The sequence below is a fragment of the Geotrypetes seraphini genome, chromosome 9, assembly GCF_902459505.1.
Source record: "Geotrypetes seraphini chromosome 9, aGeoSer1.1, whole genome shotgun sequence".
Taxonomy (NCBI): Eukaryota; Metazoa; Chordata; class Amphibia; order Gymnophiona; family Dermophiidae; genus Geotrypetes; species Geotrypetes seraphini.
The window spans coordinates 36,157,787-36,176,924 of NC_047092.1; the positions used below are offsets into that span (position 1 = coordinate 36,157,787).

The following is a 19,138-nucleotide window of genomic DNA, read 5'->3' on the forward strand; positions in this document are numbered from 1 at the left end:
AATCCATGCAGAACATACACCTTGAATGGAGAAACACTAGCTAGGACTTCAGAGGAACGGGACTTGAGAGTGATCATCAGTGCAGACATGAAGGCTGCCAAACAAGTGGAGAAGGCCTCATCCAAGGCGAGGCAAATGATGGGATGTATCAATAGAAGCTTCGTCAGCCGCAAACCTGAAGTCATAATGCCACTGTATAGAACCATGGTGAGACCTCATCTAGAGTACTGTGTGCAATACTGGAGGCCACATTACCGTAAAGATGTGCTTCGAGCTGAGTCGGTCCAGCGAATGGCCACTAGGAAGGTCTCTGGACTCAAGGGTCTCTCATACGAGGAAAGACTGGGCAAATTGCAGCTGTACTCTCTAGAGGAGCGCAGGGAAAGGGGTGACATGATTGAGACTTTTAAGTACGTCACAGGTCGTGTCGAGGTAGAAAACGATATATTCCTTCCCAAGGGACCCTCGGTCACAAGGGGGCACCCGCTCAAACTCAGGAGAGGGAAATTTAGAGGTGACATCAGGAAGTATTTCTTCACAGAAAGAGTGGTAGATCACTGGAACAAACTTCCGACGCAGGTAATCAAGGCCACAAGCGTGCTCGACTTTAAGAATAAATGGGACATCCACGTGGGATCCCTACGTGGGTCGAGCAGCACTCAGACTTAATGGGGTGGGTCAGTAGAGTGGGCAGACTTGATGGGCTGTAGCCCTTTTCTGCCGTCACCTTTCTATGTTTCTATTCTATAAGGCGTGGCACCTAACTCCCCTGGTGTGTATCCCAAAAGAGGGCAGGGCCATGGGTATGTCAGGTGAGTTCTAAAATGTTGCACATGGAATTACAAAATACTGCCTAACCACGCCTAACTTGGGCACTGACATTTACACCTGATTTCAGCAGGCATACAGTAAGTTCAGGGCCCAAAAGATAGGCACAAGATCCGCGCTAAAGGCTATTCTCTGTGAGGTTCCTGCCCGTTTTAGAATAGCACATAAAGTTTCGGCACCATATATAGAAATCCCTCCATTATGTGCAGCATTTACCTCTGATCCCAAGCCAGAGTAAATGTCAGTGCCCATAATTTGGCTGGTACCTCTGCAGCCTGTGGGCTGGCATTTTACAGTAGGTTAATGCCTGCTGTCATGTTCATGATATTACATTGTATTATGCTGTGCTTCATTTAAATAAAAGATATTGTTCAATAAAATGCTGTGCTTCATTTACATAAAAGATATTGTTCAATAAAAAAGTGCCTTTTGCCCTATCTTATAACCTAGACACTCTGTTATAAAATTACTGTGTAATTGCTCAGCTGCTTTCCCGAAAGTGTTGGGAACACCCCCCACAGTTAACCTGGACATTATGCACTTAACCAATGATGTAGTAAGGGTAAGAGGCACCTGGGACGGTGGCGCCCTTCCCCTGTGCCCTGCTCTCCATGACCCCACTCCCCTCCCCGCACCTTCCTGCCCCCCTATTACACACTTGCACTCTCCCGCCTCCTCCCCCCCAGACCTCGTAATCTTCGCCAGCACGAGTGGCTTCTGCAAATATGCTGCTCGCGCCAGTGTTGGATTCCCTCTCGCGTCACTTCCTGGCCCTGTGACCTGGAAGCAAGATTCCGGAACCCTAAAGAGTAGCAAGATTCTAGAATCCCAAAGGGGAACTAGGCTGGAGCGAGAGTAACAGGCAGAAGTTGCTCGCGCTAGCGAAGATAATAAGGAAGTACGGGGTGGGGGAGGGATGTCGCGACGGTGGCATGGTGTGGCAGGTGGGCTGAAGAGGTGCCAATGCCCCCACCGACTTGGCGCCTGGGGCGGTCCGGACCCCCTCCTCACTACGCCACTCCACTTAACATACTTTAATTTGTGCTGTTAACATAGTAGTTGCAAAACCTTAGTGCCATGGCCCTGAGCTACCTAAAGAGTCGTATTCAAGAGTATAATGAATTACACTGCAGAACATGTCTGATTTGTTCTTACAATAAGTGTGATGTCATTTATGTCACCAAAAGTCACTAAAGGCCAAGCTAATTGCAAAAGGATGACTAAAGCTTATAGCTGGATGAAGGATTAAAAACAAGTCATTTTTTTCATCAATATACAGTGTGTATCATTTCTTGTTTAGACTTCTAAAAGAATAGACCAAGGTGAATAAAGTTCTATTATTTATTTATTCATTTGCTAATTTTTAACATTTGGGCTTCAAATCTAACCAGTTGCCAGGATTTTTCTTTTGTTTTTAATATAGACAAAGGGCTCCTTTTACTAAGGTGCGCTAGCGTTTTTAGCGCACGCAGGATTTTAGCGTGCGCTAAACCCGCGCTACGTTTCTAGAACTAACGCCAGCTCAATGCTGGCGTTAAGGTTTAGCACACGCTATTCCACGCGTTAAGGCCCTAACACACCTTTGTAAAAAGAGCCCAAAGTCCTTTATATGCAAGGCATAAATAGGAACATTCTTTGTTGCATAGGACCTTGAAATAAGTAGGGATGTGCAGGGGGAAAGGTTCAGTTTCTTATGTTTTGTCTGATTTTGGTTTGGTTTTGTTCATGAAACAGTGCAATCTAAAAACAAAATAACATACACCAGGGGTGTAGCCAGAAGTTGATTCTGGGGTCCTGAGAGTGGACTAGGCTCCCCCCCCGCCCCCCATTTCTTCTCATTTCCCCTTGGCTGCTGCTGTTGCTGCCCCTTCCCCACTACTGCTGCAGTTGCTGAGCTCCCACACCTCCCCAATCCTACCTTTCTTGGTAGGGATGCTCAGGCCCTGCCAACTACAGAGTTTCACTGCAGGAACCCAGCCACACTGCTCCAGCCTCTGACATCCAGCATTTATGTTCATGCTCAGTTCGTATGTGAACTGAGCATGTGCGGAAGTGCCGCTTCAGCTGCCAGGGCACCCTGCCAACTTAGGCAGCTGTGGGCTGGGCTCCTAAAGGGAAACAATTTGGCTGCCAGGGGTTGAGCACCCCCGTCAGCCATGTACTAGCTGCAGTAGTGTTCGAGGGGCTTGAGCCCAATTTTGGAGGGGGGGCCCAGGCCTCCAAGGTCCTCCGTAGCTACGTCAATGACATACACTAATAAGCTATTTTTTCTTAGTGTATGCTTCATGAAATAGCATGTGCTATTTCATAAGGCATACACTATTTCAAATAGCATAACTCAAGTGACTGAAATAAAAATGCATATCAGTCAGTTCTGAAAGAAACACTCTGGGTAAGATCCTCTGGGTATCTGTGTTTCTTGGGTATCTATGTTATTGACTTCTTAACAACTATTTTTCATTTTCAAAAATCTAAATGATAGACATGGGTAAAAAATGATAACATCATTTGTCATCTGTTTAACAATTCTTTTTAGTAAACTGTTTTTTTATTTTTCAAAGCCATAGTAGATTAAAATGGTAGGCTTATCAAATAGCAATTAAGAACCATTGCTTATTGTATTGTATTAGAGATGTTCCTCTAGAAATAGTTATGCCTGCATTGTCATGAACATAGATTATAAAGTTTATTGATTAACAAATTTTAACTTTCCTGCCAGAGAATAAAGCTATCACAATTGCCAATTGCTTAGGCTATACTTTATTGATCAATGTTAATTTTAGTCAATAGACGTGCATATTGTGTGAATATAAGAAGAGCCCTACTGGGTCAGACCAGTGGTACATCAAGCCCAGTAGCCCATTCTCATGGTGGCCAATCCAGGTCCCTAGTATCTGGCCAAAATCCAAGGAGTAGCAACATTCCATTATCTCAGAGTAAGCAAGATTCTGGAACCCTAAAGAGTAGCAAGATTCTAGAATCCCAAAGAGTAGCAACATTCCATGCTACCGATCCAGGGCAAGCAGTGGCTTCCCCCATGTCTTTCTCAATAACAGACTATGGACTTTTCCTCCAGGAAATTGTCCAAACCTTTCTTAAAACAGCTACACTATCTGCTTTTACCACAACCTTTGGCAATACATTCCAGAGCTTAACTATTCTCTTGAGTGAAAAAATATTTCCTCCTATTAGTTTTAAAAGTATTTCCCTGTAACTTCATTGAGTGTCCCCCCTAGTCTTTGTAATTTTTGATGGAGCGAAAAATCGATCCACTTGTACCACTTGCAGCCCATTTAGGTGAATTTCATGCAGTACTCAAGGTGCATTGAGTACTACTGTATAATTTAGGTTATTTTGCCTATATTTATCGTTAGGCACTTGTCACTCTTGTATATGCCCCCTTGCATTTACGTGGTACAGTATGTAAGTTGCATGTACCCTTACAGGATAGCACTTAGATGCTCTGCTGGCACTTTGTGGGTGAGAGTTTCACATATTTGCTTGGGTAGGTATCGGAACAGGAGGAGCCAAGGGTGCCATTGCACTCCCCAAAATCCATCTACCTACCAACATCGCCGCCACCACCAGCAGCTGGGAGTAGGAGCTATGTGGCCCTACGGTCCTTTTTACTTTGTTTTGTCACCGCCGCCGCTGCTGTTCTCCAGACAAACATCAGCAGCAGCAGTGGTGGTGGTGGTGTCAGGTTGGTGGAGGGGGAAGAAAGTTTGCAGATAGTGGATTAGGGGGACAGATGCTAAATGGGTGGGGCGGGGGAGAGAGAAAGGGGATCTACCTTGGATGAGGAAGAGAGGAAGTGGAAACTGAATGGGAGAAGAAAAGGAAGAGATGCTGGATGTGGGAGGAGGAAGAAAGAGAGCAGACACTGCATTAGGGGAGAGAAGGGGCAGATGCTGATGAGGAGGGATAGATGCCAAATGGAAGGGGAACAGAGAAGGCAGATGATGTATGTGGGGGATTTAAGAGAGGGGTAGATGCTGGATGGAAGGGAGAGAAAGGGACAGACTGGATGAGAGGGATGGGCAGATTCTGAATGGTAGGGGGAGGGGAGGCAGATGCTCTTTGTGGAGGGATGAAGAGGGGGCAGATGCTGGATGTGGGGGGAGGAGAGTGGAGGCAGACACTGGCTAGAAGGGGAGATGGGGATAGATGCTGGATGAGAAAGTGAGAGAGGGGCAGATGCTGGATGTGGAGGGTTGGAGAGGGGGCAGACACTGTGTGGAAGGGGAAATATTTTTCTTTTTTAATATGTTGTATTTTTTGATTTTCTTGGTGTATTACCGTAGTGTGCATAATACCATCAGTAACAGAGGTACTGGAGGAAGCAGCTGGTTGACAGTGAAGGAGTCCTTCCCTGCTATGTTCAAAAGTGCCCCTACTATCCCTCCCCCCCCTTTTTTTAAGAGTGATACTTGTACAGGAGGAGTTTTGTCTCCTCTAAGCTGTGCTTTACATCCAGTAGTTAAAAAGAGCAGACTATGAATGGTAGTTACATACACAAAATATGAAAATGGTTTTCAATAGTTTCATATTTTATGAATGGTAGTTAAACATTTTTATGCACAGTGTGCTTTGTGCAGTTTAATTTTGTGGTTGCCTTGATATATTGTTAATAAGATTGCCTTGCGTGTATATGAAGAATGAATGGAAGAAATGGCATTACAATTAGTACTATTATTATGGAGGGCGGGGTCTGGAGGCAGAGCTTGGGCACCCCCAAACAAAAAGGCATTCCATTGCCCCTGTGTGCTAGTATTCTATACATTTATGTACACAAGGAATGTGTACGAGGAGGCGCTGGAAAGTTATCAGCCAAACCAAGAAGAGAATTGCTTGGATATGGTTCAGTCAAGGATCTGAAACAATGTCAAAACATAGAATGTTGTTTCTGCAAATTGGCACTTAATGAAATAAGATAACACTCTTTACAGTGGCAATATAACATTCAGAATTTAGGAAGTTGGTTGGTTGGGCTAGGAACTTTTCAGCACCCCCTAGTAAGTAATAAAATTGAGCCAAGTATAGGACAATCAAGACATTGTGACATCACTGATGAGGCTGGCTCTTATTGGTGGAATGAGACATTCTGACATCACAATCTCAGCTCTGGTTACCAGACACTGAAACTCTTCACTTTACAAGGGGGTGCTGAAAGGTTCTCAACCCAACCAAGAGAATGAGGTGGATAGGGTTCAATCAATGATCTGAAACAATGTCAAAACATAGAATTTCATTTCTGCAAATTGGCACTTAACGAAATAAGGTAACGCTCTTTTCAGCTACAGAATTTAGGAAGTTGGATGGTTGGGCTGAGAACTTTTCAGCACTCCCTTGTATGTAATAAAAGTGAGTCAAGTATAGGACAATCAGCCATTGTGACATCACTGGTGAGGTTATTGGTGGAATGAGGCATTATGACATCACAAGCTCAGCTCTGGTTACCAGAGACTGAAACTCTTCACACTACGAGGAGGTGTTGAAAGGTTCTCAGCCTAAGAAGAGAATGACGTGGATATGGTTCATTCAATGTCAAAACATAGAATTTCATTTCTGCAAATTGGCACTTAACGAAATAAGATAACACTCTTTAGCTACAGTGGCAATATAACGTTCAGAATTGTCCTTTACTTGTGTCAATAGCAGATCTGTAAGCATGTTGTTGCAGTAAGCTTGCATGTCATGATAATCCTGTCTTATCATCCCGATGTTATGATGCCTGCAGTCCTTGAAATCAGAATGAGGACAAGCGCATTTTAGAAACCTTTAAACTTGTGTTTCACTCTAGGTAGAAATGACAAAACTACAGAAAAGTTATGCGGCTCTTGCAGACCAAATGAACCTGATTTTATCCAAACGCCTCTGGTATGTCATGATAGAGCAGTTCCTGATGAAGTATGTATGGAGTGCCAGTGGCTTGGTAATGGTGGCTGTACCCATCATCACTGCAACTGGTTTTGCAGATGGCGGTAATAACATTTTTAACTTATCTCAAATGCTTTTGTTTAAAAGTAATGTTTTCTTAATGTATCTTGAAGTAAAATGAGTGAACACGTTTGAAATGAACTGTGTGAGTAACTGGCCTGACTTACAATTTTCCTGAAACACCATTATATAGTAAATGCCATTTACAGGTATAGCTATCAATGTGGGTTACTGCTAAGATGTGTTATTTTACCACTATTGTAGCAACCTAATTATTTACAGCTGGATATAACATAAGATTTGCCGCTGCTGGGTCAGACCAGTGGTCTATCGTGCCCAGCAGTCCACTCATGCCGCGGCCCTTAGGTCAAAGACCAATGTCCTATGTGAGTATAGCTTTACCTACGTATGTTCTGGCCCACATTGATAACTTCCCTCAATCATATCACTTGTATACAATTTTTAATGATTTTAACTTAGCACGTCAGTGGCAAGCATTTATTAATTTACCCCCTCCCTTCCTTTTACTAAACTGCGACAGTGGTTATTCACTCAGGGAGCTACGCTGAATGCTTTTCGCTACTCCCGATGCCAGCTCTGGTTATCAAAGGCTGAAACTTATCACACTATTTATTTATTCAATTTTCTATACTGTTCTCCAAAGGGAGCTCAGAACAGTTTATCTATCTAATGTACCTGGGGCAATGGGGGGATTAAGTGACTTGCCCAGGATCACAAGGAGCAGTGTAGGTTTGAACCCACAACCTCGGGGTGCTGAAACTGTAGTTTTAACCACTGTGCCACACTCTCCCACACATTGTGTGTGTCTGGGGGATGGGTGTGTTCGGTGCCAATCAGTTAGCACAGTTACATTGCTGTGCGCTAATCAATAAATTCACGAGCCCTTAGCGCCTACATAACAGGGGCAGTAAGGCCTCACACACTAATCTATTTTAATGGCCACAGGCTTAATGGCAAAATTAGCATGTGATCATTAATACAAAAAACAGAAAAGTCAGCCATTTTACTCCAGCAATAAAAATGGCTTTAGTGCGTATGGGAAAGACCTATGTAACGGCAGGCTAAGGCCACCTTTCACCACTGTTTGATAGTGACATCCAGAGCAGGATTAACCAATAGGCCAAGTAGGCACGTGCCTAGGGCCTAAAATGGTTGGGGGTGGGGCGATGAAGGAGGGCATCAACATTGTTTTTTCCAAACGGCGATGGGCCCCTCCAGCATCGATCACCTACGCGGGCCCCCCTGATCGGCAATAGGGGCCTCACCTCGATCGGCAATGCGCCCCCCCCCCCATCGACAGAAAGTAAGACAAGCAAGCAACGTGGGTAAGAAAGGCAACAGGAACTGTAATTGTGCAGCGGTGCTGCTTGCCCAAAGTTTCCCTCTGATGCAGCTTCCTGTTTCCACCTGGGCGCATGGTGGGGGTGGGGCAGGGCAGGGGGCCCAGTGTACTTGTGTGCCTAGAGGACCTCGATGAATTAATCCTGCCCTGAGTGACATACAGATGATGTGAACATATCCACAGTAGTTAAAACATAAGTAATCTGTGAAGAAGAACAGAAGGACCTTGCCAGACTGGGAAAATGGCAAGTGAAGTTGGCAAATGGGCAAATAAAATGTAGGGATTTATTTAATAACAGTTAATGCCTGCTAATGTATTTAACATACATTAATTGTTCCAATGGAGCCTATGGTGAATAAAGGGGTCCTTTTACAAAGGCGCGGTAGCGGTATAACGCACGTTAAACTGCCTGCCACGCTAGTACCTAATGCCTCCATTGACGAGGCGTTAGGATTTTAGGCTGCCGCGGGGTTTAGCGCATGATGAAATGTCCGACACACTAACCCCCGTAGCGCTCCTTGATAAATGGAGCCCTAAGTTGCGCTAAAAAAGTGACCTGTGCTGAGGCCACTTTAAGTGTGGCTGTAAAATGGATGTTTTTCTTATTAATGGACATGTGCTAATTTTCCTATTGGTATGTGGCGTTACTGTGCGAGCCCTTACTACTACCTATTTTGTAGGTGATAAGGGCTCCTGTGCTAACCACATGCCAACTGGCCAGTGCACAGCAATATAGTTGCGCTGATTTGCCCTGGGCATGCCTACTGTCTACCTCAGTGGTCTCAAACACGCGGCCCGGGGGCCACATGCGGCCCACCAGGTACTATTTTGAGGCCCTCAGTATGTTTATCACATAAGAACATAAGAAGTTGCCTCCACTGGGTCAGACCAGAGGTCCATCTCGCCCAGCGGTCCGCACCCGTGGCGGCCCATCAGGTCCACGACCTGTGAAGTGGTTTCTGAACACCTCTACAACCTACCTCAAGTTCTATCTGTACCCCTCTATCCCCTTATCCTCCAGGAACCTATCCAAACCCTCCTTGAACCCTTGTACAGAGTTCTGGCCTATCACATCCTCTGGAAGTGCGTTCCATGTGTCCACCACCCTCTGGGTAAAAAAGAACTTCCTAGCATTTGTTCTAAACCTGTCCCCTTTCAATTTCTTCGAGTGACCCCTAGTGTTTGTGGCTCCCCATAGTTTGAAGAATCTGTCCTTATTTACTTTCTCTATGCCCTTTAGGATTTTGAAGGTTTCTATCATGTCCCCTCTAAGTCTCCTCTTCTCTAGGGAGAACAGACCCAGCATTTTTAACCTCTCAGCGTATGAAAAATTTTCCATACCTTTTATCAGTTTAGTCGCCCTCCTCTGCACTCCTTCGAGTACCGCCATGTCCTTCTTGTGATACGGTGCCCAGTACTGCACACAGTACTTCAGGTGCGGGCGCACCATTGCGCGATATAGCGGCATAATGACTTCTTTCGTCCTGGTTGTGATACCCATCACAATCACAAAAGTAAAATAAAACAGTTTCTTGATCATATGTCTCTTTAGCTATAAATGACAATATTATTATTGGAGGCTTGGCCAAAAGGAAAGATTTATAAACTATGAAGAGTTTTACCTCATGCAAAATTGTCATTTCTGTAATAAGACATTAACTATTTTTTCTGTGGCCCTCCAAGTACCGACAAATCCAAAATGTGGCCCTGCAGAGGGTTTGAGTTTGAGACCACTGGTCTATCTCAAACACGCCTCCTAGTGCACAGATGGGATGCACATGGGGGGGGGGGGAGAAGTGCACACAGATCTGAAAACTATCAAGAGACACCTGAGCATACCCGGTGGTGGTGGTGGATTTTTAATCTGTGGTAAGCAAATGTTAGTGCATGCCCCTGCTTAGTAAATAGCCCCATAGTGTGCTAACAGTATTAGCATGCATTAACTGCTAGAAAATGAACACTTTAGTGTGGCCATGGGCAAAGTGATGCACAAAGGGGAAAAAATAATCCTAATTTTTGTAAACAGCCCAGGGTTTCATATTAGGAGTCACCACAGTGCACAGTGGTAGTCAAATAAAGCGAATAGAAATGATTAAAAATAGGATGGGAATAGAATGGCATATATTGCTTTTTTTTTTAAGTCACATAGAGGTGATGCTGGGGAGATTCTGAATGTGTTAAATCAATAGATTTATTTATTTATGGTGTGACTGTATCTTGAGTACTGTGTGTATTTCTGATTGCCCCATTTAGGAAGAAAGGCAAACAGTTTAGGGCTCTTCAGCTTGAAAAGGAGACAACTGATATGGGAAATGATAAAATCATTGAATGGAATAAAATGAATAAATTGAGAATGGTTATTTATTCTTTGAAACATTAAAAAGTCTAGGGTACATTCCTTGAATCTGTAAAACAAACTCTGAAAGTATGTCTTTCATTCAGCAAACAGTTAAGCCGTGCAGTTTGGTGCAAAGCATGTGATCAAAACATCTTGCATAGGTAGGCTTAAAAGGGAGTTAGGCAAGTTAGTGGAAGAAAGGTTCATAAACAATTATTAATCTCACCTTCAACTTGACAAGAATAATAAAACATGATGGAGAATGATATAATTTTTGTCTTAAGGAAGGCTTTTTAATTGGCTTTTGTTAATACTCATGGTGGTTTTGGATTATATTGACACAATTGGACACTGGGGATTTATTGATGAGTCATGGCTTTTGTTACTGGATAAACTGCTAAGCACAGTTAAAGAAAACGCTAACAATGTCACTCACCTGAGAATTTCTCCTTCAGCTTAATTAAGATAAATGACATTTTTGCTTGCAACATTATGCTGTTACTTTGTTAATGTAGAGTGCGACGACATAGTAATATCTATGAATGGTAAGATTAGATAAGGAGGAACTCTCGTAGTGCGGTGATGGTTCCTCTTCATAATAGTTTTATTAGCCCATGACTTTTATTTATTTAATTCAATTTTCTAAACTGTTCTCCCAGGGGAGCTCAGAACGGTTTACATGCATTTATTCAGGTACTCAAACATTTTTCCCTGTCTGTCCCAGTGGGTTCACAGTCTATCTAACGTACCTGGGGCAATGGGGGGATTAAGTGACTTGCCCAGGAGCACAAGGAGCAGAGTGGGTTTGAACCCACAACCTCAGGGTGCTGAGGCTGTAGTTTTAACCACTTTGCCACACTCTCACACTGAGCACTAACCAAAAATGTGAGGTGTGGAGGAGGGTAACAACCTCAAATTAAGCAAAAAAAATCACTCCACAAAAAATAGTCAAATTTAAACACCAGTAATTTCAGTGCACATGAAAGAAAAAGCCTCAGTATTGGGTGAGTCCTTTGACCCTTCCTCCTACCCAGCATTGGCATAAAAAAACTTTCAAGAACACACTGAATAAGTGTCCTTTAGTACATCTTTAAAAAAAAAATAAATAAAAAACACACACACACACATTTTCTACTGACAATACACTGATCTGTGACAAAATTCAAGTTTCAAGTTTATTAAAATTTTGATTAAACGCAAATCAAGATTTCTAAGCATTTTACAAGTTATATTTAAAGGAGGGAGACATAAGTTGACAGATTTCCACTGAATAAACATTTGACTAACAGAAAGAAGGTAGGAAAAGTGGGAGCACTACAAATGTAAAGAAAAGAATACAAAAAAGGGAGACCACAATAGGAAGGGGAGACAGTTAGAATTATCAAAGAAATCTGACTATGTTTAAGATCTGTTTAGGAGTCATATGCATCCTGGTAAAGGTAAGTCTTTAAATTTCCCTTAAATTAGGCTAAATTTTTCTCCTCCCTGATATACAGAGGGAAGGAGTTCCACAAATTAGGAGCAGTAACTGCGAAGGAAGTAGCCCGGCTTGAGCCAATAATTTTCAGTGATGGTATATGGAGAAGGTACTGCGATGAGGATCTTAAGACTTGTGTAGGTTCATGCAGGATAAGGAGTTTATGAATAAAGGTTATAAGTTTATGAATAAAGGGATAAGGAGTTTATGAATAAAGGCCAGTTCTTTAGTGTCTAAAGCAGGGCTGCCCAAGTCCGGTCCTTGAGATCTACTGGCAGGCCAGGTTTTCAGGATATCCAAAATGAACATGCATGAGAGGTAGCAAAATAAAACACATGAAAACATAGAAATGTAACCACAGAGCCATTATTGCAAGGAACTTAATTACACTTCTGGGAGAGGTCGTTAAGATTTATTGCAGTAACAATGGTATCATCACAAGAATTTTTAACTCATGAAAATGGGCCCTTATTAGCTAAAGTGTCATAGTATCCTAGTTCCCTACATTAGTCTCAAAGAGGCCCTTTGACCATACTGCAGTAAAAAGTGGCCTTAGCACATGCTTATGTGGCCATTTTTCTGCATGGATAAAAATGGTCTAATTTCAGATTTTTTTTTCTATTATTGGCCATGTGCTAATTTTCCCATTAGCATCTGGTCATTAACATGTGAGCCCCTAATGCCATCTATTTTGTAGGAGTTAAGGGCTCACTTGCTAACCAAATGCTAATTGGTTAGCACATAATGTGCCTACTCTCCATCCCCCAGACCTGCCGCAGCACTAAAAATTAAAATCTATTTTTTAGTGCATGAGTAGCATGCTCTGATGCCAACATTACCACTGGAAACCTTAGAGTGCACTGCAGTAAGGCATTTAAAGCAAATTAGGAAACATGAATTTGACAAAGGCAGACCCAGAGGACCTTCGAGAGGGTGGGGGGAGGGCCTTGGGGGAGAGGACACTTCTGGTGGGAGGTTTACGGTTCGGCAGGGGCTCCTCAGATTTGAGGAGGATTGATGGGGGGCAGTATGAGTGGGATCTTGATATGGGAGGCCATCGAGGGGAGAGCTCCAGCCATTGCTAATTCTTAATGGTGCTGTCCTCCTTAACATTGTGGTCCAGGGGCGTCACAGCCTGACGCTCCAGGGTTGATGGAATAACATGTGGTGGCTCACAAGCAGCATTATTCATTTACTGTAGGAGTCAGCAATTTACTGTACCAAGATACCATAGGTTGATGACTCCTATGGTAAATCAGGATGTGGTAAAAGCCCACATTTTACCACACCTTAATAACAGCTATTATTGCAGAAGATAAATGCATGGTGAATGCATAATGCTTTTGTTCCTACAGTTTTTTAATACATAAATTCATACTAAATGCTTAATAATACACAAATAAATACATAGTAAATACATAAATACATAGAGGGGCATAATCAAAAAAAGTCTAAGTCCCCTTTTGACCTAAGGCCTTAAACTTTGAAAGTAGAAGCAGGGAAAATGTCCATTATCAAAAAAAAGTCCAAAAGGAGGGGATTTTTTGATAATGGCCTGACTCTACGTTCAGCTGTTTAAACACCCAGACCACCACTACGTCTAAATTTATACCATAAAATCAACCTAAAAAAAGCCTAAGCCCCAAACGTCCAAAACAAGGGCTTTTAGGCGAAGGAGGAGCCAGTCCTTTGCCTAACAGCTGGATTCTGTAACCGGTGTCTGTCAAAAACAACACCGGTTACAGAATTCACCCCCCCCCCCCCCGATGATATCGGGGCAAGAGGGAGCCCAAGCCCTCTTGCTCCGTCGACAGCCCGATGTTCCCCGGCAACATGTGGGCAAGAGGGAGCCCAAGCCCTCCTACCCCGCGATCCCCAAACCCCACCCCCCGCCGAGTCCGATGGGTCCAGGAGGGAGCCCAAGCCCTCCTGGCCCTGCGATTTCCAGCCCCCTCCCCCCCCCCCCCCACTATCCGGCCAGGAGGGATCCAAAGCCCTCTTGGCCACGCGACCCCCACCCCTTACAAGATCGGGCAGAAGGGAGCCCAACCCCTCCTGCCCAGGCAGACCCCCTACCCCCCACCCCCACTAAAATACAGGCAGGAGGGATCCCAGGCCCTCCTGCCCTCGACTCAACCCCCCCCCAAGACCACCCCCCCGAACCCCCAATTGGCCGACCCACGACCCCCCCGCCGACCCCCCCCACCCCAATACCATCCCCCGTACCGTCACATCGTTGGCCGGATGGATGGGTGCCAAGCCCGCCCGTCCGGCAGGCCAGCCAGCTCAAGAATGGGGCCGGATTGGCCCAGGCAGCTCAAAACCCGCCTACAGGTGAGACCTGAGGCACCTGGGCCAACCAGAATAGGCCCAGGAGCCTAAGGCATCTCCTGTGGGTGGGGCCTTAGGCACATGGACCCAACCCGCGGGTCGTGGCAGTTCGGGTAGAGGGGTGATAACATCGTGATAGGGGAGATGAGGCATCTCTCCTGCTGCGATGGTTGCAGTGGGGAGGGGGTAGATTGCTGGGCCGCTGAACTGATGCGCCAGTCGCCATCAGCTCAGCGGCCCCTTTTTCGGCACTTATACCTGTTTTGACTTGGTCTAAGTCAAAACGTATAAGTGCCGACTAGACAACCTGTCAAAACATTTGGTTATAACTGTTGTACACCTAGGTGTAGGTCCGCCCACCTTCCGCCCACCGCCCGCCCTTTCCCAGCCTCTAAAAACGCCTCTTTTCTCTCTGTGCGTTTAGAGGCAGGGGAAAGGCCTAACCTGGTTTAAGATATGTCTAAAATCAGCTTTGATTATGGGTACTTGGACGATCAGGCTTTTTGATCGTCCAAGTAGCCATTTAGTCCACTTTTTAGACTTTTTTTTTTATTATAAGCCCCATAATATATAATACATACATAATACATAGTAAATACTTAATAATACATAAATGCATTTGTTCCTACAGTTTTTAATACATAAATTGTTTCTCAAAAATTGTATGTTTTTTGAAAATACTGAGCTTGCTTCACTCAGTGTGAATTTGCAAGGGTGGTTGGAAAAATTAGTGAATAAAAAGTTGCTATTCACAGCAGGAACCTAAATTGTCTGGGACAGTGTGTTGCAAACTTTTTAAGCTGCTGGCACACTAATCTCGGGGCTGCAGCTGGAGAGCACCCGGAAATGCGCAGACGTCAACGCGATGATGTCACATCATCAAGCCGATGTCCGTGCATGTGCAGATATTACCCCAGGTGGGGTGCTGCAGAAGGAGAGGTGAGGAGGAAGAGCAGAGGCGCCGGTGAGGAGGAGAGGTGCAGTCGCCGGCTGACTACAGGACGTGCCTCTCACCGCGAAAGGCACGTCCTATAAGCAGTCAGCTGGCGCCAGTGCCTCTCCTCCTCGCTGGCATCTCGGGGCACACCTAGAATCCTCCGGGGCACACTAGTGTGCTGCAGCACGCAGTTTGCGATACTCTGGTCTAGGAGGTTAAATAGCGACAGACTGGGTAATAATAAGTACATAAAAGAGCATTTTGGCTGGTATTATAAATTACTTTGGGGTCCTTTTACTAAACTGAGATAAGCACTAGTGTGCACTTACCACACATTAAACAGCCTGGCATCCCGCAGTAAATTTATAATTAGGGGAAAGGGGATGGTATATAGTTATATTAAGAATTAAATAATTAAGTATGAATGTAATGTTTATATGTTATAATTTAATTACAATATCTGTGGAATGGGTGGGTGGTGGAGGGACTAAATTTATGTTTTTAAGATGATAATAGGAAAAATTCAAGTGATGTTGTATAAATTAAATTGATGTAATATTGTTTACTTGATGTATGATGAAAAAATGAATAAAGAATTGGGGGGGGGAAAAATTTGCTTTTTTGTGCACATATATTGGGTGCTAAAAAAAATTATTTTCCTTATAGGGGACGTGAAAGGGGGTATAGAGTGGGCATGACAGCACTAATCAGCATGAGAAGTATTGCCGCATGCTAATTGATTAGCATGGGAGTAGAATGGGGTCCTTACCACTTACAAAATAGGCGGTGGTAGGGGCTCACACAGTAAGTTTTTATAATGGCAGCGTGCTGATGGCAAAGGGGTCCTTTTTACTAAGGCGCGCTAACCGATTTAGCGCACGCTAAAGATTAGCACGCGCTAAATGCTAACGTGCCTATTATATTCTATGGGCGTGTTAGCATTTAGCGTGCGCTAAATCGGTTAGCGTGCCTTGGTAAAAGGACCCCAAAATTAGCACGTGCCCATTCATTTGGAAAAATGGGAAATGTGCCATTTTCTGGCCGCAGCACAAGTGGCCTTAGTGCACGAGAAACACCCATGTAAGGGGTAAACTAAGACCACTTTTGCCATGGCTTTAGTAACAGGCAAGAAAAGCAGCGAAGATGACCACGGGTGCTCAGTTTCTTTATTTTATATTATTAAACTCAACATGTATGTGTTTTGGTCCTGTGGCCTGCTTCAAAAGTCTACAGGATAAAAGGAACAAATTAGTGTAACAAAAAACATCAACATCAATACTTAAACAATTGTGACTATCTAAAATAAATATAATAAAAGAACATCAATATTACTTACTTAAAATGAACAATTTCTAACTTTTTAGACAGATTTATTAAGTGGTATAAATTAATTTCTGAATTTTTGAATAAGAAACCAAAAAATAGTCTTAGAGACATTTGGAGCATCGAGATAGATCAGTATATTTCTGCATCTCGATGACCACGAATTTGGACTTGGAGGTTAAAAGGTACAGCGTCAGTATCTATGAGACAAACTTGGTTTTTCTTGGTGCATAGGAGTTTTTGGACCCCAGTTTGTTTACAAAAGAAAGATAGTTCTAAATCTAATGGATGCTGGCATTTGTCCTGTTAATATTGGGACGTTGGATCATCTGTTGTTCTATTGTCCATTGATACTTAATTTTTGGAAGTCAATTTGGGGACAAATCAATGTTGTACTTGGGTCATTGATACCAATGATTTATGAAGCCTTAATTTGTGGTACTCTATTACATATTAAACCTTCTTTGGATCAACATAAAAGCCAGCTTTTCTTGATAATGACAGGAATAGCCATCCAGATGGTTACACGTAACTGAAAGAGTTATGATCGACTGAATTACACTTTCTGGTGGGCAAACCTATGTTCCAGTTACAAGTATGAAAGAATGAACGCAGAATGTTTGGGATATAGTAACGCATTCAAAATGGTGTGGAGCCCATTGACTGCATTTATTGAGTCGCAATAACTGCCATGTACCTTTCCTTTTATTCGACTTCCTTACATATCCAGGGTGGGTGGGTGGGAGGAGGGGAATGTATTATTGTTTGCTATACTTAATTATCTATATTATTGAAATTAAATATGTACTTCTATTAATTATGGTGAGGAGGGGGGAGAAAATGATTGTTTTTTGAATTATTTATGTATTTAAAGTGCATTCTGTGTAGTGTTTATGTTTAAATTCATTTTATGGCACTGTTAACATTTGAAAATTAATAAAGATTTATAAAAAAAAACCAACCCCAATTTCTAACTTTTAAATGAATAGGCTTTGTACTCTCAAAAGGTGAGTGAAAAAGTTGTGTAAATAAATTAAAATGAAAATATCAGCCATTCAGCAAACAGCCAAGGCAGGCTACTTCCATGCGTTTTAAAATAACGATTATCTATAATAATGCGAGTTGTAGTTTTAAAACAATGGTTAATCAGAATTTTACTATTTATTATCAGATTTGGAGGATGGTCAGAAACAAGCAATGGTCAGTGAACGAACGGAAGCCTTCACCACAGCACGAAACCTGTTGGCTTCTGGAGCGGATGCCATTGAAAGGATTATGTCATCTTACAAAGAGGTACTTTACAGGATTGTTCCAACACAACCTACTATCTAAGGATCCTAGAGGTGATGGGTCCAATCCAAAGTGAACTACTTTATTGAAAAGCAGTCTTTCGATCAGATTTCACTGTGTGGGCATGCTTCACGGGGTGAGGGTGCAGAACATATCATAAAGCTCTGGATATGTGTGTGAAACTTCAGGAAAGTTCTATGTAAGATGATGGTATTTCATTTATCAGGAAAGGGGGGGGGGGGCAGGGCACTCAGTACTAAGGATATGTATCTCCTGATCCACAAAAGCAAAGTTTTATGGAAATAACAGACATTTTCTATGCGTTTTAGGCATGAGCAATTAGGAAATTACACTTAGTGCCAGATTCTAAAAACGGTGCCTAAGTGCATTTACATTGTAGGTGCCACTCGGTGTGGTTGTCAATCATCCACTAGGTGGTGTGTGTAGAATCATGCTTAATGGTGCCTAAGTGTCGCTAGGCATCCTAGCTACTCCATTAGGCCAGCTTTTTACTCACCTAATATGGCAGTGCCTATGTTGGAAGCACTAAATCCACAGCAAATAGAAGACAGGAAGTGAGGTAGTAGGAAAACTCCTCAATATGAAAAGACCCTCACTTATCAGGGTTAAATCATCATATTTCTTAATATTTCTTGATCAGTCTATATGGAAAAATTCTTCATTAAATTCAAGAACTGACCACCAACTCATAGAACATTGATTACTTATCCTTCCCCGGAAACATGAGGATGCCAAAAATAAGTGCTCCATGTTGGAACCCTTGAGAAAGCCTGTTTGGGCGAAACGGGTCCTGTCGGGCATACAATTGTTGGGGCAAGCAATAAAGGATAAGTAATCAATGTTCTATGAGTTGGTGGTCAGTTCTTGAATTTAATGAAGAATTTTTCCATATAGACTGATCAAGAAATATTATGCCTATGTTGGAAGCCTAATGACGCCTAATTCAAACATGCCTATTCTCCGTCCATAACCACGCCTACTTTTTAACATAGACAGTGTTAGGCATAGCAGGGTCCCTCCATGTAGGCTTTGCTAGGCATCCTTAGAGTTTGACACCAGATTCTTAAATTGCTTAATTAATTTTTTTGATTGGCTGATAACTGGTGCAATCAATTTCCACGCCGATTATGCCAATTAAAAAAATTAAGTTCAGCGAACTTAGGCGTTGCTAGGCGACCACAATTAGGGCAGCTAGCGGTGCCTAATATAGGCACCGTTTATAGAATACAATACTTCCCTAAAATTTGCAGGGGTTCCGATCCAGGAACACCCGCGAATTTCCCAAAAACT

General features: G+C 43.1%; 1 protein-coding gene across 1 annotated transcript in view; it reads left to right on the forward strand.

The window, feature by feature from the left end:
• Positions 1-19,138, forward strand: part of ABCD2 (ATP binding cassette subfamily D member 2) — a 91,803-nt gene that overhangs the window by 12,238 nt on the left and 60,427 nt on the right. Inside the window, exons 2-3 of the mRNA XM_033959419.1 lie at positions 6,632-6,812; positions 17,709-17,830. Of these exons, the coding sequence (XP_033815310.1) occupies positions 6,632-6,812; positions 17,709-17,830 (303 nt within the window). The remainder of the gene's footprint in view (positions 1-6,631; positions 6,813-17,708; positions 17,831-19,138) is intronic.